The sequence below is a fragment of the Dreissena polymorpha genome, chromosome 1, assembly GCF_020536995.1.
Source record: "Dreissena polymorpha isolate Duluth1 chromosome 1, UMN_Dpol_1.0, whole genome shotgun sequence".
NCBI lineage: Eukaryota > Metazoa > Mollusca > Bivalvia > Myida > Dreissenidae > Dreissena > Dreissena polymorpha.
In genome coordinates, this window is record NC_068355.1 from 110,528,048 (window position 1) to 110,551,558 (window position 23,511).

Consider the following 23,511-nt stretch of genomic DNA (forward strand, 5'->3'; position numbering starts at 1 on the left):
TTGACAAAATTAAAAAAAGTTGTTTCAGATTCGCAAATTTTCCTTTTAGTTATGATATTTGTGAGTTAACAGTAATAATGAACTTAAACCATGCTCTAAAATATCTATTATATGCATCTTTTGATGATTTGAAAACCTGGAGTGTTGCATTGCGAAACCATTGAATAATTTGGAAAGTTCTGTTGTTGTTGTTATATTTTGTGAAACTACAAGGATTGCTTATATAAAGTAAACAAGAGCATCGCATAACGTGTGCCACGCTCAGCTGCGAAAGGTTGTCAGAATTTTTTTTTAATTTAGAGGTCACAGTGACCTTGACCTGTGACCTAGATACCCAAAAATGGGTGTGGCATGTAGAACTCATGAAGGTGCAGCTACATATGAAGTTTCAAAGTTGTAGGTGGAAGCACTTTGATTCTAGAGCAAAATGTGAAGGTTTAAGCACGATGCGGACAGCGGCGGACACGACGAGCTGGCTATGACAATACCTCGGGTTTCTCCGAAAACAGCCGAGCTATAAATACATCCCCTCATAGCATGAGCACGGATGGCCGATTGTCTGAGCGGAAGACTTTTGCTCCAGGAATCGATGGGTCAGAGGTTCGAGTCCAGGATTGAGGATTACCTTTTTTTCTTTTTTTTTTCCAAATTGAATTCTTGTTTTATTAACTGGAGATCTGTAGGTCCAATGTTTTAATTTATCAATATAAAGCATTTAATTACAAACTTCATTACATGCCAAAATCTGTGAAAAGACCCCTTAAAATTATACTTAAATAAAGGAAGTGTTCGGGTGTGCATGTGAAATACAGATCGTGAATGTAAACTAAAATGTGATATATTTTTTCTGCTCATATTTCATTTAAGCTAGCCCTTATTCTTCATGTTCAAATTATATGAAATTTATCACTTGTTTATAAACTAATTTTTAACCTTAGCAATACAATAGACCCATTCTGCATAATTTGCTTCTTATTGCATTATATTGACAGACAACTTTGCACATAAAATACCACATTTTACCCGACTAAAATATGAAAACAATGCCCACATCAGCAGGAATCTTATTACAGTTAACCATTTCATTTGGTCTCCCCAGGGATCATATTTTTTTCGGTTTTGTCGGTCCTAGACCGATTGGGGTCATGAAAGACCGATTGAAAATCCCAAACAGTCGGTCCGATTCTGTTTGCTTTGATATTAAAATTCCCATGTCATGAAATCGATTACACAGTGTACATGCTAACACACCCTAATGACATTCTTATCTCGATTAGGTGTGATAATTTGCTGCAGTCTCTAGACCTGTCAGGACCGGTTTATTGCACGTCAGACCAAGAATCAAAAACTTGTGAACAGCGGATTAAAGACGCATCCGAAAAGACGCGTCTGAATGCACGCGCTGTAACTAAACAAAACATGCCGATACATTTTCCACCAGCGTAATAATCCGGTAATATATTATGAATGAAAGTCGCGGATCTGATCGACAGAACAGCCGAAAGTTATTTTTATGGGCGGAACTTCACATAAAATAGTACACAAGACAAATAATATAAATTGAATAAATCTTTAGTAAAACCGTGTTAGAATCGAAATCATTCGTGTACTTTATACTTTGTTGTTGAATAACTCACGACCGGAAAATTAGATGCGTGGTTTCAAATGTTTCGCTCTCGTGATTAAATCCCTACGCATCTAAACTATCGGCCGTGGGTTATTTGACAACAAATTATTTCTTAATTATTTGGTTTGTTGTTGTCAGTAGCCAAGCTACGCACAGACATTTGTTTGGTTCAGTGAATGTTTGTAAGCTATTATCGAGTCGACAACAATTTAACACATCGGTATAGACTTACACAGATTAATAATATTGACAACGATGAAAAAAGTCTGATAAAGCAGCACACGAAACAACAATGATATAACAAATGATAAAACCAGTTGAGAAAAATCGTTCCGTTAAAAAAATGCCTAAATAATTTTACTTGTACGTGTATTATACCACCTTTATGAATGGCAAAATCAATAGTATATATTTTAACGTAATTTGTCATGATTTCGGATAGACATTTTCGGATACCTTTCCCCATTTATATTCGGACCGATTGATGTTGCGGGAAAATATGATCCCTGGGTCTCCCATATAGAAATAGAACAAGCCAAAGACCTGGGATATTAGACTCAACCAGCAGAGGCACAATTGACCAATAAATACTTCATGTTCCTTTTTATGCCATATCATATCCACAGTTTTCAATAAAATCCAAATGAAGTGTTTATGCATTCTTCCAGTTATTTCATGAAGTCCATTTTTCAAATATAACATTCATTGTTCAACATATCAGCATACAGTGCTTTTTATGGCAATTTCGGGGCCGATATTCGGCTCCATCCCCCTCAAAAAAGAGTATATATTTTTTCCCCAATTTTGTAGAAAAAATCCCCTTTAAGATTTAAAAAAAAAATTTTTTTTTTTTTTTTTTTTTTAGAAACAACTGTCTTATGATAAATATATCTCAAATTTATTTCAAAAACAACTAACAAAGTTTATTACTATAATAAGCAGAATTTTTTATTATTATAAAGAATTATATTAAATTAGTTTTTCCCAAATCAGTTGACTTTTCACATGAATTGCATTGTTTCCCAAAATGCAAAATGGCCAGGAATAGGCCTGATGTTACATTGTATCTACATTGTGTCAATATTTGTTGATAAAAACATTCCAATGTGGTCCATTTTATTGATAAAAAATGCTCAAATTTGCCATTTTATGGATTTAAAAAATCCGAATTAGACTCAAATTGGCTTGGAAAACGGAGACTTTGCATGCCTGCTGAACTGTCTGAAAGTAATGTTAAAACAAGAAATGTGTTTGTCAGAAACACTATGTCCCCTTCTGCGCCGCTTTCACTTAGTATTTTTGACCTTTGACCTTGAAGGATGACCTTGACCTTTCACCACTCAAAATGTGCAGCTCCATGAGATACATATGCATGCCAAATATCAAGTTGCTATCTTCAATATTGCAAAAGTTATTGCAAATGTTAAAGTTGGCGCAAACCAACAGACCAACCAACAGACAGGGCAAAAACAATATGTCCCCCACTATAGTGGTGGGGGACATAAAAATCATTTACATATATATCAGAAAAAGGACTGAGACATTCAGCTGTGAATATTACATACATACATACATGTGTATTCATATAATAAATATCATTACATATACAAGAGTGAATTTTTAATTTTCCCCTTTTCCTTAAAAAACGACGCGTTTTTCCCCTTTGGACGGGCCCCGCCACCATTCCCCTTATAGGTGAAAAAAAAAAACACTGGCATAAATTTTCTGCCATTTTAAAAAGCCTGAGTAATTGGTAAGATAGTAATGTTTGAATGAGCAATCAAGCGACTGAGAGATGAGCTTAACGATATTATGTGACCAGTGATGCCTCGAAATGGGTAAAAACTTTAATGATTTATCAGTGAACGAACATTCCAAAAACAGGTCTGTTCTCAATTTTTCATTTTTAGATTTGCAGCAAATGTAGAAGTTATTCTTGGTAAAATGCAGATTTTCCTGTTTGTGCAGAAATTATCATTAATGACTTTTATACAAGACTTAAAAATACCAGAATATCAACACAACTGTCATGTCCTAATATGCTATTAAACATAACATAAACTAATACAACGATGTAAAATCAAAATCTAGCAAAAACATCAATATATGGGATATGGGAAAATAAAATAACCATATATTTGAAGTATTTAAACAATGATCAATAATTTAACCTTGCAGCATTTGCCTGTCCACGCTTTCTTTTCTTGAGTTCTTGTGGCTCTTCGTCTTTCTTCTGTTTCTTAGGCCTCTCTACAAACGTGCCTTTCATCTTGGCGACCATATCGGAATCTTTCTTAGAATACTGAATTCTCTGATGAAAAGATGATTTCAGTTGTGATAAGATATGTTTGTACAGGCTATAACATTGTGATGTTCTTCAACAAGAGGGCCTGAAAGGCCCAAAGTCGCTCACCTGAGATTACAAGATATTATTGGGACAAATCTTCTTACCAAGTTTCATGGAGATCGGAAAATAAATGTGGCCTCTAGCGTGTTAACAAGGTTTTACTATAGCCATATAAAGAAAAATGCCCCGCCCCCTGGCAGCCATGTTTTTCAACCAACCGGCATCATTTTCTAACTCTTCCAAGATATTATTGGGATGAATCTTCTGACCAAGTTTCATGAAGATTGGACAATAAATGTGGCCTCTAGAGTGTTAACAAGATTTTAATATAGCCATATATAGCCATATTAAGAAAAATGCCCCGCCCCTTGGTAGCCATAATTTTTCAAGCAAAGGTTACCATTTTTTAACTCATCCAAGATATCATTGGAACAAATCTTCTGAGCAAGTTTCATGAAGATCGGAAAATAAATGTGGCCTCTAGAGTGATAACAAGGTTTTACTATAGCCATATAAGGAAAAATGCCCCGCCCCCCCTGGCGGCCATGTTTTTCAACCAACCGGCATCATTTTCGAACTAGTCCAAGATATTATTGGGATGAACCTTCTGACCAAGTTTCATGAAGATCAGACAATAAATGTGGCCTCTAGTGTGTTATCAAGATTTTACTTTAGCCATATGAGGAAAAATGCCCCCCTCCCCCTTGGCAGCCATGTTTTTCCACCCATCATAACTATTTTCAAACTCGTCCGAGATAGCTTTTTTTACTAAATAAATTTAAGGAAAATGTGACTTCTAGAGTGTTCACATGTTTTCACTATATACATATAGAGAAAACTGCCCCGCCCCCTGGCGGCTATGTTTTTACACCGATCTGGACCATTTTCGAACTCGTCCGAGATATCAATGAAACCAATGTTTTGACCAAGTTTCATGATGATTGGGCAAAAATTGTAACTTCTAGAGTGTTCACAAGGTTTCTCTATAGCCATATAAGGAATACTGCCCCGCCCCCCTGGCGGCCATGTTTTTCAACAGACCGGAACCATTTTTGAACTCAACCAACATATCATTTAGACAAACATTTTGACAAACTTACATGAAGATTGGGCATGAAATGTGACTTCTACAGTGTTCACAAGGTTTTTCTTTTTTTTTTACCTATTGACCTAGTTTTTGACCCAGCATGACCCAGTTTCGAACTCAGTCAGGGTATCAATGGGACATATGTTCTGACCAAGTTTCATGAAGATCAGACAATAAATGTGGCCACTAGTGTTCACAAGGAAAAATGTTGACGATGGACGACGGACAAAAGGCTATCACAAAAGCTCACCATGAGCCCATGAGCACGTTGTGCTCAGGTGAGCTAAAAATGGTCCTTGAACCAAACGTTCTAGGACGGTGTAGGGAAAATAGATTTACTATTCCTATTTTAAAGAATATCTTATGGACCTTTATAAGGCACCCAGTAAAGAACAGGATATAGGTCTTGTATCAGCAAATGGATTCTTTATCAATGTAACATGTGCGTATGGCTCTCAATAACAGGAAACCAAATATAAATGGCTGTCAATAACAGGAAGCAAAATATAACAGTGAGTTTTTATGTTACCGAAGTTCAATGAAGATGTTACCATTGGCTTGTCATAAAATGGAAATCCCTGCATGGAGCGGAGGGCATTTGTGCTGCTGTTGATGTCTTTGAAAATTACGAAGGCCTGCCCTCGCATCTTCAACGTCTTCATCGCAACAATGTCAAGGATCTGTCCAAACTGGGAAAATATGGCATACAGGGACTTCTTGAGTTCTGAAATAAATACCCAATATTATTATATAAAATAATCATTGAAATTAAAGATCTATCAGTATCATAGCTTAACAAATTCTATTTGACTTGGACTGAGTACAGCATTTTACCTCCAAATTTAATTTCCAAAAATCGTTATTATCAATAATAGATGATCCCATGCTTGTTTTTCCTTTCAGAGTTTTTATGTAAAGCAGTATGCTCACACAATCGTCTCAAGAGAATAATATCCCAATAACCAGGCCTCGACACTAACGGTGTCCCGGGAACCCGATGACACCAGATTTTGGCGAGGGTCACCAGTTCTTTCAAGCTGGGTGATCCTCCGGGAACCCTAAATTTATAGAACCACTTCGTATTGATTGATCATTTGAATCCAAGTAATTATCTTTTATTTCTTGCCGTGTTTATAAGAACTTCCGAAACGGTAAGTAGTGTATTTTTAGTATCTCAGATCAGTTACTATGTCCGTTAACTCCGCCTAAGAGCTACTGTTTTTGTCAATCAAATTCTTCTTGGTAAGCGCATCAATCAGCGCTCAGGCAGCCAAATACACGCCGACCCCACATGAAACTCTATCAAATAACTGTACATTTCACAGATTATTACTGACCTTATCTCAAAGAATGTAGCACTGTAGATAAAGCCTAATTAGCTAGTTTCTTTAGTAAGAGAAAAAGTTTCCACATAAACAAAATGCTCTTCGATTTTCTACCAAAATAAAAGATATTAGCAACCTTTGCGCTACGAAGTTTTATTCAGCAATTAAATATTAAAGTCCAAACTATCCCCGAGGAAGAATGACATGGTGTTGTACATGAAGTCTAATTTTGGCATGATTTCCATCTGTACATGAAATACACGAGAAATGTGTTTTTGTTGCTAAAATTTTCTTAACTTTCAGTGAATAATGAAATCTGAAAATGATTTTGGATAACACATTTAATTATACAAATTTGAAAAAACTACAATTGAATAATGCATTTTGTTATACAAATCATGAAATGGTCATAACACATAATGCAATAAGTAGGTAAATAACATGTTTTGAGATTGACAAACTATGCATACGTATAGGTCTACATGCATGAATGACCTGACAAGTTATATCACGATCCGGAATGAAGTGTACTCGGTAAAATTTAAAGAAAGATGCGTTTTTATTCTCAGAAATTCACTTTTACTTTCGCAAACTTTTCTGAATGGAGGTACATGTTACATTTAAGATTGACAATGGCAACTGAATTCAATATTGGAAATAAAAATGTGTACTAGTATGCTTCTTGTACTTCATTGACCTTATGCTGTGCGTCGAAACAAGAGGGAACCCTAGTTTGGGTGAGGGTCACCAAAAGTTGAAAGTAGGGTTCCCTCTGGGAAAAAGTTAGTGTCAAGGCCTGATAACAGCGTTTTACCTCTATATAAAGTTGGTACCGTAAAACGGCACCATTCCCAATGCCACCATTTTTCCAATTCAAGTTTTAAGATTCAGGTTTTTTTTGGCCCGATTTTATGGCCGAAAATGGCCATGTTCCCAATCCCAAAAAGTATACTTTTTTCCCAAAATGTGGCAAAAAATTCCCAATTTCCAAAAAAAATTAAAAAAAATCTTTGTTAGAAATAAGTGTCAAATGCGTATTTTATCTCAATTTTAATTCTATTACATCTAACAAAGTATTATATGATTTTGTTTTTTTAATTTCAATGATTATAAAGAGTTATATCAAATTTAGTATTTCCCTAATCAGTGGACTTTTCGTGTGGAAAAAAAAGGCTAATTAATTTTTTTCCCAATTTCTTGAAAATGCCGATAAAATTCCCAATTCCAAAGCCATGGGCTATTTTCCCAAAAAGTGGGGAAAAAAAACTCCTACATGTATCCAACAATGATTTTTTTTTTTATAAATCTGCTCATCAATCCTGAAATGGCAGGCTTGGCGAAATTGCCGGTCTGCCGGTCCTGACAGGCAGATTTCCATTTGGTCCGACAGGTTTAACAAGAATGTCGGTCCTGGCGACCGGCAAAATGTGAAATGAATGCAACCAAATCATATTTTTATTCAAAGTTGAAAATTCGAAGAGCAAACCCTTTTCTTCATCATGAAAATGAAATCGCTAATTGTTTTGATGTTTGCAATAAGTTTGTTACGTACAATTAGCAAATCCTACTGGTTACACAACACCTACTTCAAACTCAGTCGCAAAATCTGCAACTGCGTTCTAACAAAAAAGATCTTGATAGCTTTGACATATTTTTCGAGTAGATCAGAACATTAAAATATGCATTTCTTTATAAAGCATGGCTTTAAAAAGGTTGTGTATTAAATGTAAACAATGTTCTAGTGATATCTTAATAACATGCACACGTCATTGGTCTCCAAAAATGTTATCATTTTACATTGTAAAAGTTAGTGTCCGTTAACCGCAATTTTATTTTCGATACTTCTTGTTACTTTAGTATACCTTGTTTTAATGCCTAAATGCATTGTATCATTCTATACATAGATGGTGACGTTAATACGTTATTGTCACATTGTGCATTGTGTAGTACACACTGGTCTAACTAACAATAACGTAGTGACGTCACCATCTATGTTTAGAATGGCCTAAATGAATATAATAGGTCAGTTAAGCATAGTTTGACCAATAAGATGCCCTTTTACATATTTCGTTGGATGATCATCATCCAATATGTCGTTTTTATGTTGTTTTTTTTAGGTCCGGCTAAATTTTCTCTGGACCAGCCCATTTTCTGAAATGCCTGTCCGGATGACCGGCATATTTTTTTCCATTTTCGCCAAGCCTGAAATGGCCCTAACAATTACTGCAAATTCAATATTAACAAGAGCTGTGTTCGTGAAACACAATGCCCCCTACTGCGCCGCTTTGAAGCCATATATTTGACCTTTGACCTTGAAGGATGACCTTGACCTTTAACCACTCAAAATGTGCAGCTCCACGAGATACACATGCGTGCCAAATATCGAGTTGCTATCTTCAATATTGCAAAATTTGACCTTGACCTTGAAGGATGAACTTGACCTTCCACCACTCAAAATGTGCAGCTCCATGAGATACGCATGCATGCCAAATATCAAGATGCTATATTCAATATTGCAATATTTGACCTTTGACCTTGAAGTATGACCTTCACCTTTCACCACTCAAAATGTGCAGGTCCATGAGATACACATGCATGCCAAATATCAAGTTTCTATCTTCAATATTGAAAAAATTTGACCTTTGACCTTGAAGGATGACCTTGACTTTTACATTTCACCACTCAAAATGTGCAGCTCCATGAGATACGCATGCATGCAAAATGTCTAGTTGCTATCTTTAATATTGCAAAATTTGACCTTTGACCTTGACCTTGAAGGATGACTTTGACCCTTCACCACTCAAAATGTGCAGCTCCATGAGAAATGCATGAATGCCAAAAAGTGAGTTGCTATTTTCAATATTGCAATATTTGACCTTTGACCTTGAAGGATGACCTTGACCTTTCCACACTCAAATTGTGCAGCTCCATGAGATACACATGCATGCCAAATACCAAGTTGCGATCTTCAATATAACAAAAGTTATGGGCAATGTTAAAGTTTTCAGACGGACGGATGGACTGACTGACGAACAGACAGACGGACGGACTAACAGACAGTTAAAAAAATATATGCCACCCTTCGGGGCATTAAAAGTTATGGCGAATGTTAGTTTTCGTACAGACGGACGGATGCCATATATTAAGCCTTTGAACTTGAAGCATGACCTTGACCTTTCACCTTTCAAAATGTGCAGCTCCATGAGATACACATGCATGCCAAATATCAAGTTGCTATCTTCAATATTGAAAAAATTATGGCCAATGTTAAAGTTTTTGGACGGACAGACAGACGCCATGTATTTGACATATGACTTTGAAGGATGACCTTCACCTTTCACCACTCAAAATGTGCAGCTCCATGAGATACACATGCATGCCAAATATCAAGTTGCCATCTTCAATATTGAACAAGAGATGTGTTTGTCAGAAACACAATGCCCCCTATTGCGCCACTTTGAAGCCATTAATTTGACCTTTGACATTGAAGGATGACCTTGACCTTTCACCACTCAAAATGTGCAGCTCCATGAGATACACATGCATGCCAAATATCAAGTTGCTATCTTGAATGTTGCAAAAGTTATGACCAAGGTTAAAGTTTGGGTTAAAGTTTGGGACACACACATACAATGACAGACAGGCCAAAAACAATATACCCCCGATCTTTCGATCCAGGGGCATAAAAAGTTATGGCCAATGTTTAAGTTTTCTGATGGACGGACAGACGCCATATATTTGACATTTGACCTTGAAGAGGACCTTGACCTTCATCTTTCACCACTCAAAATGTGCAGCTCCATGAGATACACACGCATGCCAAATATCAAGTTGCTATCTTCAATATTGAAAAAGTTATGGCCAATGTTAAAGTTTTCGGACGGACGGACAGACGCCATATATTAGACATTTGACCTTGAAGGATGACCTTGACCTTCACCTTTCACCACTCAAAATAAGCAGCTCCATGAGATGCACATGCATGCCAAATATTAAGTTGCTATCTTCAATATTAAAAAAGTTATGACCATTAAAGTTTTCGGACTGACGGACAGACTGACATACTGACACACTGATGGACAGTTCAACTGCTATATGCCACCCTACCGGCGGAATAAAAATATGCATTGGACACAGGGATAACATGACAGCCCACAGGGCTTTTCATCAGGAAATTGGGAAGAGGCCAGGGGCCTTTCAAATAAGGAATTTCATGCGCAATAACTGCTCATTTTGGGAAGACCGTGTTTAAAAAAGTTTTTGAAACCGGGTCTTTTCATTGTGCAGAAGTATTTAAAGACACATTGTTGTGCATTCTTAAGCATATTACAGCTCATTGCTTACAATTTGGGAGAGGCCCAATATGTCTAAGTAAAAAAAAATAATATACAATTGGGGAAATTCCTCTATCAATTTTGGGAAAAAAATGACCTTATTTTCAATTGTTATATCTTCTTCTTCCTTATTGTACGGACACCATCTGGCATATCCTCGTACAGGCGCATGGCTGTGTGAGAAAGTTTTTACAGTGAGTCTTAAAATATGCTTAACGAATTTAGAGAATATTAAAAAATACTATTTGACAGTGCAGGTAAAAACGCCCATACTATCAGTTACTTGAGGGAGATGGACTGGACTTCCTCCTTGAAGCTGTTCACTGATGAGCAGCTTACAATGGTTTGGGGGAGTCTGTTCCAATTCAGGATGGTGTCTGGGAAGAAAGATCTCTGGTAGCTCTCGGTCCTGGCAAAGGGGACCAGGTAGCAAGTCCTATGGCCTCGTGCAGAACTTATGGGTATGAGGTATGTGGTCAGGACATCCACTAGATTGTGGACGATGCGGTACATCATTGCTACCTTCATCTGGGCCCGGTGTTCTTGGAGGGTCAGCCACTGGAGCTGGTGTAGCATTGGTGTTACACTGGTGGTTATTCTATAGTCATTGTAGACCATTCTTGCTGACCTATGCTGAACCATCTCCAGTTTTCGGATATTGATGTCCGTGAACAGGTCCCATATGATCACTGCGTACTCCATGAGTGGCCTAACCAGGGTGGTGTAGCAGAGTGCCTTGGTCTTTTGTTGGCAATGGTGAAGGTTACGTTGCAAATATAAGCGGATATTATTGGCCTTTTCGGTGACTTCATTTATGTGATGGTTCCAGCTCAGGGATTTATGGATGTTTATTCCAAGATATTTAGCTGAGTCAACTTCCTCTAGTGTGTGACCATGGATGTTATATGGTTTTGTGATTACTTTCCGCTTCTTAGTTATATGGATAACTTGGCATTTCTGGGGGTGGAATTCCATGAGCCAATCTTTTTCCGATCTTTGTAGGCCTTCTAGGTCTTTTTGAAGGGCCGAGGCGTCCTCTTCAGATTTGATGTACCAGTATAGTATGCAGTCAGCAAAAAGTCTAGCAGTTGAGCTGTGAGATATGTATTTAGAAAGGTCATTAATATAGAGCAAAAAGAGCACAGGACCGAGTACACTCGCCTGGGGTACTCCGGAGTTCACTGGCGATTGAGTCGATTTACTCCCGTCCAAGATAACTTGCTGTGTGCGCCCCTCTAGGAAGCTTCGGATCCAACTGTGGATATTGTATCGAACCCCATAGTGTGCTAGTGAAGTAGACGATGGTGCAGCACTTTATCGAAGGCTTTAGAGAAGTCCTGTAGTATAACATCTGTCTGGCTATTACAGTCAATTTATTTGGCTAGGTCCTGGATAGTGATGATCAATTGGGTTTCACAGGATCTCCTTTTGCGAAAACCATGCTGTGCGTTCGTGAGAATAGAGTTTTGGTCAAGATATTTGAGAATTGAGCTACTTATTATATGTTCCAGGGTCTTACAAGTGATTGATGTTAGGAATACTGGGCGATAGTTCTCTGGTTTGCTATGATCCCCTATTTTGTATATAGGAACCAGATTGGCAGCTTTCCAGTCAGATGGTATAAGCCCTTGGTCCAGGGAGGCCTGAAAGAATATTGTGTATATGGGAGCCAGTTCAGTGGCTACTTCCTTCAGCAGCCTTGCTGGTAATTGGTCGGGGCCAGCTGCTTTGTGTGGTTCTATATTGGCCAATAGTCTTCGTAGGCCTTCTTGTGTGACTGTTATTCGGTCTACTGGTGGATGGGGGCTAGGACCCATAGAAGGGATAGTTGTTGTGTCCTCGTCTTTAGTGAAGACAGAAGAGAACTGGTCGTTGAGTATGTTGGCCTTATTTGCGCTATCTAAGTGTTGGATGCCAGTCTTGTCTTTTATGGTTGATACTCCACTGTTGTCTGTTCTTTTGCTCTTAATGAACCCTCAGAAACTTTTTGGATTTGAAGTTGAGTCTGGACTGATAATGTTCATCATATAGTCATTGTGGGCAGTTTTACAAGCGTTTTTCGATGCTGTTTTAAGCTGTTCATATCTTCTTATGTCCTTAGGTCTATAAGATTTTCTTGCTTTTGCGAATGCTCTTTTTTTCCTGCGACTTAGTTGCTTCACCTCTCTATTGATCCATGGCTGGCTAAATCTTTGGCTGGTCATTTTTGAAGGAACACAGGTGTCCAGGAGGTTAATTAATTTATTTTTAATGTAGCCCCACATTTCATCAACATTACTATGAGCAGTTAATTTCTGCAGGAATCGTTGTTGAAAGTCCATGCAGCTAGATTTCATAGAGGTCATATCGGCCCTTTTCCATAGGTGGATGCGGCGGCTAAATGGTTTGGTTCGTTTGGCAGAAGCTCTTGACACAATGAGCACTATGTCGTGGTCTCCAATTCTTGGGATAGTTGTGCAGATTGTAATCAATGAGGGTCTGTTTGTGAAATTGTTCAAAGAGCGACCAAATGCTATTTCTTCGGGCATGTAACAGTTCTGAGTGATAGGGAAGGGCGAACTTACCAAAAATATACCAAAAAAGTTACTATGCTAGTCAAAATAACGACTTAATAAATTATTTTTCTTATCTGGTTTTGGGAAAACATCTCACACCGCGAATGCGCAAACCAAAAACTAAGGGTGAAAAGCCCTGGCCGATGACAAAAAGTTAAACAGCAACTTATCCTTTCTAAACCCTTGCTGAAGCATGGCTGTAATTTTCCAATCATAATCTTACCATCTTTCTTGATTTTCTCATTCAAGTTGTTGATGTAGATAGTGTGGTTTGGTCTAATATCCATCCTGAAGAATGTTTGTCTGAAAAACTGGAAAAAAACAAGCAAATTCGTTAAATTGATATCCCTTGCCAATGCCAAAATTTTGTGAAAGACAGACAAACGTATGGAACCAGGGCTTTTTTCCCCGACTTTGTGAAGCAGCCCTTGCCCCTCACTTTGTGAAACGAGAGGGCCGATGGCGCTGAAAGCATAGTTGCAAGATACAGGGAAGTTGCTGCTGAAGTAAATGTTTAGGTCAAAATATACTAAATAGTTTCCTTATATGTTTCGATGAAAAAGCGACAACTTTGAGCGAAAATAAATACAACATTTTGCACATAGAGACCCCCATAACCAAATCTTTTATTGACGGGCATTCTTAGCTGAATCGATTTAAGCAATAAAAAAGATATGTCATGTTCAAACCAAAAAAGAATTCGACTCAAATCATAATCGACTGTTTTTGCGCCTTTTTTTTCGGCCGTTTTCTAGTGGATTGTAACCTTTTGCATTGTCATTTTTTACTTTAATCTCCAACTTTATCCTATTTCAGGGATTTAGTAGTGAACACCTATGCTTACCCTATCAATATCTCCAAACGATAAAACCAGAACAACAGTCTAAAGTGTATAACATGCCTTCGAAGAAAATATGATGATTTGTTTAGAGAGTACAGCATGACTTCATGACTCGATTATTTAGTATATTGTAACCTTAACGATTGCTGACATCACGAGTCGCCCCCCTTGTTACCAAAATGTTCTATTTTTAGAAACGGGAATTCCAAATAGTGACGAATGTGAATGGTTACAAAATGACATAAGTATGAAAATAAATACGTAGAATTACATTATTTCACGCATACCATTATGCAACCATCCGTTTTCTTTTTCGACTTGATACATTTACAGCTTTCCATTTAATATTTTACAGACACAACACTCGTCCAGAATTCGCGCGAATCCATTAAATCCGATGCCACATTTAAACCGTTAGCTCTACTCCGACTCCTCTTAACATTAATTTCTGGCCTAAAGTTAATCATTTTAACTTCAATTAACACATCTCTATTACTTTCAAACTCTACTTCATCAAATCCATAGAAAGGCAGGTCAGAATCCATGTCATAAATCAGAAAACATTCATCGTACTCCGCCATTTTTTACACATTTTCAAAGAATTAAAGTGCTTTATGCCCCACTTCCTGCTGAGAATATGTTTTACTTTCTATTTATAATTAACCGATGAAATGTTACATATCCTTAAACCAGTGCCTTATGAATTCAGTTATGTAAACATTTGACCTCTCACAGAACAGTAAAGAAAGGAAATAGAAATTAGGTGTGAGGTCACTATCAACAAGAACAGAATTGTTTTACGAACGAAATTTGTTTTAGTTTCTTAGAAGGTTTTTTCACGTAAAACAGTCTTAGAAAAATTCACTAAAAACGGTGTCAGCAATATTCTTGGAAGAAAACGTTAGAAAAACGTTTCCAAAAAAAATTGTAAGAATTACCATATGCTAAATTAAATAGATATTTCGTCTGATTTTTGATCAGGTAAGGTTTCATAATGGTCAACCGATTCATGTGGGTTTTCGAAATGTTGTATATACCTTAAGCATAGGTGCGTTGCACCTATGCTAAAAATGAGTCGCGAACTTGTCAAAATTGTGAAAAATTGAGTCCATAACTTTTCAAAATTGTGAAAATTGAGTCGCGAACTTCTAAAAATTGTGAAAAAACGAGTCGCAAACTTCTTAAAATTGTGAAACTCAAAGTTCAATGCATTAGTATAGTTAAGGCATGTTAAACACTTGAATATTATCAAAATTACCTTAAATAATGCAATAAAGGCATATTTTCCTTCTATGAATACTGTATTTGATACAATAACAACACATATACATATATCTGATTTGCAAAACATTCATATACCAAATGCAACTAAAATACCTGGTCCCAACACTTCTTTACCACAGGAATAACATTTATAAACATAGAAAATTTCAAGGGCACATAACTCAGACATGTTCTGGACTTTACAGCTTTAGAAGTTAGAACTCTGTTCTTTTTACTCTTGAAAATGTCAATAATTCTCCCAATATCTGAAGAGGAAAATTCCTTCTTCATGATAATTTTCATGTTCTGTGAGCCTGACCCTTGCTATTGCATGAAGATCTCCCTGGGAGGTTGTCATTTGATCTGAAACATTAGGTATACATTGAACAACAGTACTTTTGTAAAAAATGTAAACGAGTTATTTTATTTTTCACAAAGCATACATAGACTACATACAAAGTTTGAATCATGAATATGCATTTAAATTTAAAAAAAATATATATGAAGGTACCACATTATTACTTTAACCAAGATTTACAATCGTAAACAGATACTAATAACAAGTCTCGGTCATCAATACTAGGGGCCGTTTTGACTAGGGGCCGTTTTGACGAGCTTCCATCAATACATAAGCCGCGGCAGATGCTTTCACTTTTATCAAATAACTTTCCTTATAATGTTATCAATGTGCATGTTTCAAAACTTACCTTTCTGTAGAAAGCTTTTGTTTCTTCACTGTTATCCTAATTTCAATACCTCGTGATTATTTTTTGTTTTTTTAATTTTCTTTGTGTAGTAACGAGCGTTCTGCGTCACCATTTTTTTATAGTAACGTTGCTAGGCAGAGCTTTTACTATTAACGCCCGTTTCAACGGTTACACAACACTTTAAAATCGATTTAAACAAGCAAACATCGGTAACACGAGTCGACAATTTCCCGCAAATTTGGAATTAAAAAAGAGGTCATCAGTGCCCCAGATAATTATTTGGGAATTAGGGTTTTCACCCATTGATTTTGATAAATAGGGTGATTTCATTCTTGAAATAGGGTGATATGAGATATAAAAATCTATACCATAAAACCAGTGCCGCTTTACTTCTGTTGAAGCTGCACACGTGTATTGATTCAATAAAACTGTAAACTTTCATCATTTACTTTAATAAACTGATGTTTCATAACATCTTTAATCCTTGAAACTGTGCATAATATAAACTTTAAACTTAAAAAAATGATAACATGAATTAATCGGCACTTATGGGATTTTGCTTTCTTGGTTCGAAAACGTTTGCGATCGACTGATACTTTGGCGCAACAATCGCGGACATCTTTCGACCTCTCTTAGACATTTTATTTCGCATCGTAATAGAAGCTGAAAGTACAGACGCTTTACAAAGACATGCACAATGAACGACGGATTAGCCTAAGTCAGATTTAAAACGCATGTATGTCGTCGTCAATAATTTGGTCAGACGCTTTATTCAAGAATGAAATCTAGACCGCAGAGCGTTTGGATAACTTTGACTTTTACTGCTCCGTCATCCAGGCGCATGCTGAATGAAAGCGTCGCCGCATTACGAAAATAATTCCAATGAGAAAATACCGAAAATGAGCCAAGCATTTTCGATCGAAGCTATTGTATTGTACGCATCAAATTTGACGAATTTGCGTATAAGTAAAACCTGTTGCGTTTTAAATACGCATGATATTGTGTTTCTTTGCGTTGTTAAGCAATTAAATAGGGTGAAAGACGCAGATACGCAGCTTATCTGGGGCACTGGGTTATGAAACTTATATTTCTGTTCCGAAATGGCCGTTTTGACAGTTTTGTGCACGAAGTCTGTTTTTCACGATTTAAAACGGCCTTATTTGTATATTCACGGCCATGTTAAGTTTGTGAATTAGCCGTGTCAAAATTGTGTATTGTCCGTCCACGGTCAATCCCAAAGAAGGGAAAAAAGCCCTGGGAACAACAGACAACACCAATTCTATATCCCCGCTTTTGCGAGGGATAAAAACCAACATTCCATGGAAAAAATTGACTATCACATAAATATATGTAAAGCCTACGGGAATAAGTTATTCACAACAACATATATTACATTTTATACTTTGTTCTTTAAAATTTGTAGAAAAACTTAGTCAATGAAAAACATACATGGGGTTAATAGCAAAGTTCTTGTTTAATTGTGAAAAATCGACCCAAAAATTGCCTTCTGTCAGTTCTGACATTTGGACGTCGAGAATGACACACTTCGATTTTGTGGTCATACTTGTGAAAATTTTATCTTGGTGTATTTTCATCAAATAAACGGTGTTTAATCATAGATGGACGCCTCTTGCTGGCAACCAGAACAATAGTCTCATTTATAAGACGCGCAAAGAATTTAGAGATACATTTTATATGGGCTAAATTCTTTGGAACGTCTCATTGTTGAAGGACCTTTTTTGTGGTGGAAACCAGAAAGTTTAAATTTTCATCAATTTGCGTAAAATTGCAAAATAACATAACCAACTCATTCAGTTTTAATTCAGAAGTTCATTTTTACATCAAATATCGTCGATTCGAAGTTAGAAAGGCATAAATTCTTCAGTTAAACTTCTGCTTAAATCGTAAAACAATCACTGACCTGTAGCCATGTCATGAAACTGATTTAAATATGAACCAATCAGAAGAAGGCATTACGGTGTAACATGTACGCGTAATTTTATTTAACATGAGCTTTTAACACCGACTTTTACGTAACTAGATCTAGTATGCTAAACTTTGTCGATTTAATAAGCAAATGTTCAAAACAGATATGGTGCAGTTTCTATTCACTGTTCTAAGTTTCAGGAAGTGTTTATGCATGTCTTTTTCGCACCTCTGTCTGTGTTGTTTTATGTACTTACATTCTACGTTACAAAGGACGGTATACTGTACGATCTGTATCAATATTATTTATGTACAGTATAAAAATAAAAGATGTAATTTATTTCAAAACTTTTTAATTGTCAATTTAGAAAAAAAAAAATGATAAATTAATCCAGAAAAGTATAACATCGGTTAACTATGTAACGCGCTGCACCACAACAGACGAACGCAAACTGTATTTTACGCTGTTTATTCTTCCACTTTAAACCAGATGCTTTACATCGAGGTTGTGTTATCGATTTATATCTACACAGCGAGCGAATCGAGAGATATTGAAAAATTGAATAGTGGTTGGATTTAAATTGCTCAGGCGTGCAAAATTCAAAGTGTCATTACATAATTTTTACGGAACATTATCGAGAAATGAATTATCTACACAGGTATGTAAATATTATTGCAATCCGTTGTTATTAAGTGTCTTATATCGGGGCTTGAATGTTGCGCACAAAATCCTTGCGCAACAATATAGACAAAGAACAAAAAATTCCCACTACATAATTGGTCTTTCACCCTTTGTACGCTCCAAATATTACCCATATAAAAAGTAGCTTAATATTTAAGAGCGTCAAAAATTTGGACTACCAGAACAACATTTGATTTGTTATGCAGCATTGTTTTATCTTTCATCCTGTTGCATAGTATTAGTCATAACAACTGTAAAATCATTGTTGGATACCTTTTCTTTGATTATATATATATAAGGACAAAAAAAAATTCAAGTACTTTTGCTACAATGTCAATGTTACGAAGTTTCGGGCAAATAAAAGTGTAAAGCCTCCCTCAAAAACCGGCTGAATTCATTGTTCGATACCACACTTTGAAAATCGGTTGAGTACATTTTCACTAACATTAAGCAAAGTGTGATCACATCGTCATAATTTGCATTTATTACCTAGATGAATACAGATTTCTGCCTAATAATTTCTAACGGCCGAAAAGCGTTTCACAATTCGAAAGCGGAAGTCATTAGACTACACTACTCACGACAAGTAACCATAAATATCGCAAGTACATTGATAAAAGCTATCTCCACACAGAGTTTATATTATGAAAAGTAGTCTCATTTTCGTTTATATTTTGAATATAGTGTGTAAGTTTCGGCTCATGATAACAAATAAATTACATAAATTTAAAAAAGTAAAAATAACGGTAAAATTATTGTACCGCGTGGCTAGGCTATAATCACGAGGTTCGTTATCAAGGCAGGTATTTGATCAAGTCATGCTGGTTCCAATTACATCTCTGCGAGACGATAGAGGTAAAAGTTCAAATATGGGAGTCATTTGACTCCAGAAACTTGTTTAAATCGAGATTAACGTTATCATCTTATTTCTCATACAATTAATGAAGTCAAAATAAATGTACCTATACATTATGAACTGAAGGGTGTTCCGTGACAATGCTTTTTTAAACGGCATCCCTTTGCATAAAGAACATGAAAATTAGTTAAAAGAGACATTTTCACGATTTGTTATATTGAAATAATAAACAAATCGATCCGAATCGCAAACTTTTGTTGTAGTTATGATATATGTGAGGAAATAGTAACTCTGAACATTTACCATGCTCGAAATAATCCAGTACATGTATATGTATATTTTGACGATTTAAAAACCTGAAAATTATAAAGCATTTCAACGCAAAACGATAGAATAATTTGGAGAGTTCCGTTGTTGTCGTTATATTTTGTGACACTACGATGATGGCTTGAATCAAGTATTAAATACGTATCTTTGTATGAGCACGGATGGTCGAGTGGTCTAAGAGGTACACTTTTACTCCATCGGTCAGTAGTTCGAGCCCAGTTGAGAGTTACTTTTTTTATTTCTTTAATTTTATTCTTGTTGTTTTTTTTACTTGAGCTTTTAAGATACAATGATTACATTTAACAATATAACACATTTAATGACAAACTTCAATTCATGCCAAAATCTGTGAAATAGTCCCTTTAAAAGCGTTAATTATATCAAATACTTAATAGGATGAGTGTATTTGGATGCAATCTTTTTAAAACGAGCCTTGGTTTGTTATTAGTTCTGGAATGAGTTTGAGGTTTGGCCGGTCCTCAGATTGGCTTGAACCCGATGTGCTTAACCCTTTGCATGGTACGTTCCAATGTCGTGATCTCAGGTAAATCATTTTATGGATATGGTGGTGTTCTGTTATATATGTGGATAAGAAGAAATAAGTGTTTGCTTTATTAATATACTGTTAAAGTGGCTGTCTATTGTAAATATACGTGAAACGATCAATTTCTGGAGATGTTTTTACAAAATCTCAAGTTTATCTCAAGTTGCTGTAAAGAAATTACCATATTCAAATAAATTTCAAATAAACTATAATACCTTTACATAAAAACGATGTCAATTTATTGAAAAGCTTATGATTCATGGTAAAAATAAATCGGCTCTGGGAACACCCGATGACGAAATATTTTCAAACACTACACTATTCAAAGATATATGTTCTCTCTCTGGTTCAATACAAAGCTTGGCCATTTTTATTTAAAAAAAACGACATTAATTTTCACCTGCATGAGGCTGACTCTTGTCGTTCTCGTGCCCAACATCAATGCGACTGCCTTCAAGATAAAGACCCAATTTTAAAGTAAAATACCTGTTACATGACTTGTGAAGATATGTTTGACCTCTCTATAACTTAAACGTACATTAACCGATTACAATATAGCATGGCACAAATCTAGTGTACAAACTGATTTTCATGCAGAAGTACAATGGGACTACCTTCAAGTTAAATATCATACTAAGAGGTAAAAGGCAAGCTACAGCAAACAGTTTTATAATTTCGCTTTTTGACTCTATAACTTAACGATGTATTTTAGCAGTGTAAAATAACCTGACACATTTCATTTTAAACATTATGAGACTGTTTTTTACGAATCTCATCGCTACCGTGAAAATCACACTTGGGAGTACTCTGGTATTGAACTTACTTATCATGTATAAGAATATAAAACCAAGCTACAAAAAAGTGGCATTTTACAACTTCTTTCTTGAATACACATCTACATATTTGTGCGATTCATTCTGTAATAGATGTGTAAGGTTCGATTTCTTAACGGGTTCAAACATCTATGCCTGACTATTGGTGTTTCCTTGGGGTAATCCGTCTTCCTCAAAAAGCACAAGGCCGCACCACAATTGATCGTATTTTCGGGAAACAACGTATTAAATGGCGAATACTGAGTACAGATAAAATTCTATTACATCTCAATAGTTATAATTGGTATTACTTTTTAAAGCTAAAAGTATTCCGTTTTAAATTTTGACTTTAAATCATATTTCAATAGTTAAATTATGTGCAATATAAACCTTTTTGCATAATATTAGACACTGTACTAGAAATCATTCCAGACCTTTCAAATGCAGTATCTGCCGTTTACTATGGTGTACAAACTGGTCCAAAACTCATTGTGTCACATCGGTCTTACTGACAATAACGTAGTGACGTCACCATTTATGTATAGAATGGTCCAAAACTATTCTAAACCGTCCGGGACGGTTTACTAAACTGTATCGGACAGTTACATACTTTTGAACCGCTCGCGCGTCTGTTAACCGTACCGGGCGATTTATTTTGTGGATAACAAACCGTCCGATACAGTTTAGGAAACTGTCCGGGATGGTTTCCTGGCGTAAATTATAGTACGGCATAGCTTTTAAAGAAGAGTCAATCAACCAATCAGAATCTGACATAATTAAAGTTACAACACTAACAAGTATAGAAGAAAAATCATCAATTGCTTTCTTGTCATTGCTAGAATTTCAAAACAAATAAACAAACAAGAATGATGAAATTAATTTCTTTTAGGTCTAGTATATTTTTATCAAAAAGTTTTTAAAAAAAGTATTTAAAAAAAACAGGATTTCTTTAACTAATTCAGAACATTTTCAATCTCCGGCTTTGATTGCGGTATTTTTGTCAATTGTTACTTGAAAAAGTATTATCCTTTTGAAAAAAATACTACTGTCCAGCAATAATACCGTATCGGACAGTTTAAACCGTCCCGGACGGTTTATGAGCACCAACGGTCCAAAACTTTCCTAAACCGTCCCGGACGCTTTTGAATAGTTTTGGACTCAATGTGTCAACGCTCTTTCAGTGTCAATAACGTAGTGACGTCACCATCTATGTATAGTACGGTTTTGGACCAGTTCGTACACCATAGTTTACACGCAAATTATTGTCCCCTACCGGTGAAACCGGAGGGGACTTATGGTTTGCGCTCTGTCTGTCTGCCAGTCTGTCAGTCAGTCTGTCTGTCACACTTTTCTGGATCATGCGATAACTTTAAAAGTTCTTCATATTTTTCATGAAACTTGAATAGATGGATAGATGGCAATATGGAGATCATGCACGTCATTTCATTGGTAGCAGGCTCTTTCGGACCAAGCTCTTTCGGCCCATACCGAAATTTCAGGCTCTTTCGGACCCAAGCTTATTCGGCCCCAAATCGACCAGGCTCATTCGGCCTATATTTTATTATTCGGCCCTATATTTTATTTAAGAAATACTATTTTTCTATCATGGTTTGTTGTCGAATAACCCACAGTGAGGAGTATAGATGCGTAGGAATTAAATCACGAGTGCGAAGCACGAGTGATTTGATAACACGCATCTAAGCAACTTACTGTGGGTTATTCGACAACAAACCATCATAGAAAAATATTATTTCGATTCTAACACGATTCTGATTGATTTGAGTCAAGCTTTAGGACGTGAACTATATTTTTCAATACTCCGCCCTTCTTAGTACAAAGTTCTCTATTAAGTGACGTCATTGAATTGTACAAACATATGACGTCGTTTTCATTCATAAATATTTTGCAAATGACGTCACTTTCATTGAAAACAACAATCGTAGAAACTTAATGACGTCACGTTTATTGATGCTACTGAAAAGCTGACATGCTATAAATATTTTCTGAATTACGTTTCCTAACAAATAACATTCTTTGTAGGCGTGGTTATGCCACTTATCACCAAATATACAATTTGTTGTTTCATTGCATTTAAATACATGCTACATTTATTACATTTCTTTTAGAGCGGGTTTTAGCACGTGCATTTTACTTCAATATTTTCTTTATTTATTCGGAACTATTTTCAAAACTATAAGCTCCGCCCATAAGTTATTGAAGAATAACCCACACTTAATTTCATTCTTTGTCTATAGAAAACAAGTCGCGTGCCGTGTTA

General features: G+C 36.0%; 1 protein-coding gene across 2 annotated transcripts in view; it reads right to left on the reverse strand.

Moving 5' to 3' along the window:
- The window catches only part of LOC127844293 (U1 small nuclear ribonucleoprotein A-like), a 29,168-nt gene extending 9,855 nt beyond the window's left edge, over positions 1 to 19,313 (reverse strand). Inside the window, exons 1-4 of one of the 2 annotated variants that reach the window (XM_052374390.1) lie at positions 19,184 to 19,313; positions 13,499 to 13,586; positions 5,613 to 5,785; positions 3,799 to 3,938 (exon numbers count right to left, since the gene is read on the reverse strand). In XM_052374390.1, the coding sequence (XP_052230350.1) occupies positions 3,799 to 3,938; positions 5,613 to 5,785; positions 13,499 to 13,562 (377 nt within the window). In that variant the 5' untranslated portion in view covers positions 13,563 to 13,586; positions 19,184 to 19,313. The remainder of the gene's footprint in view (positions 1 to 3,798; positions 3,939 to 5,612; positions 5,786 to 13,498; positions 13,587 to 19,183) is intronic. The other variant, XM_052374399.1, reaches the window with a different exon arrangement.
- Between the last annotated feature and the right edge of the window lie 4,198 nt (positions 19,314 to 23,511).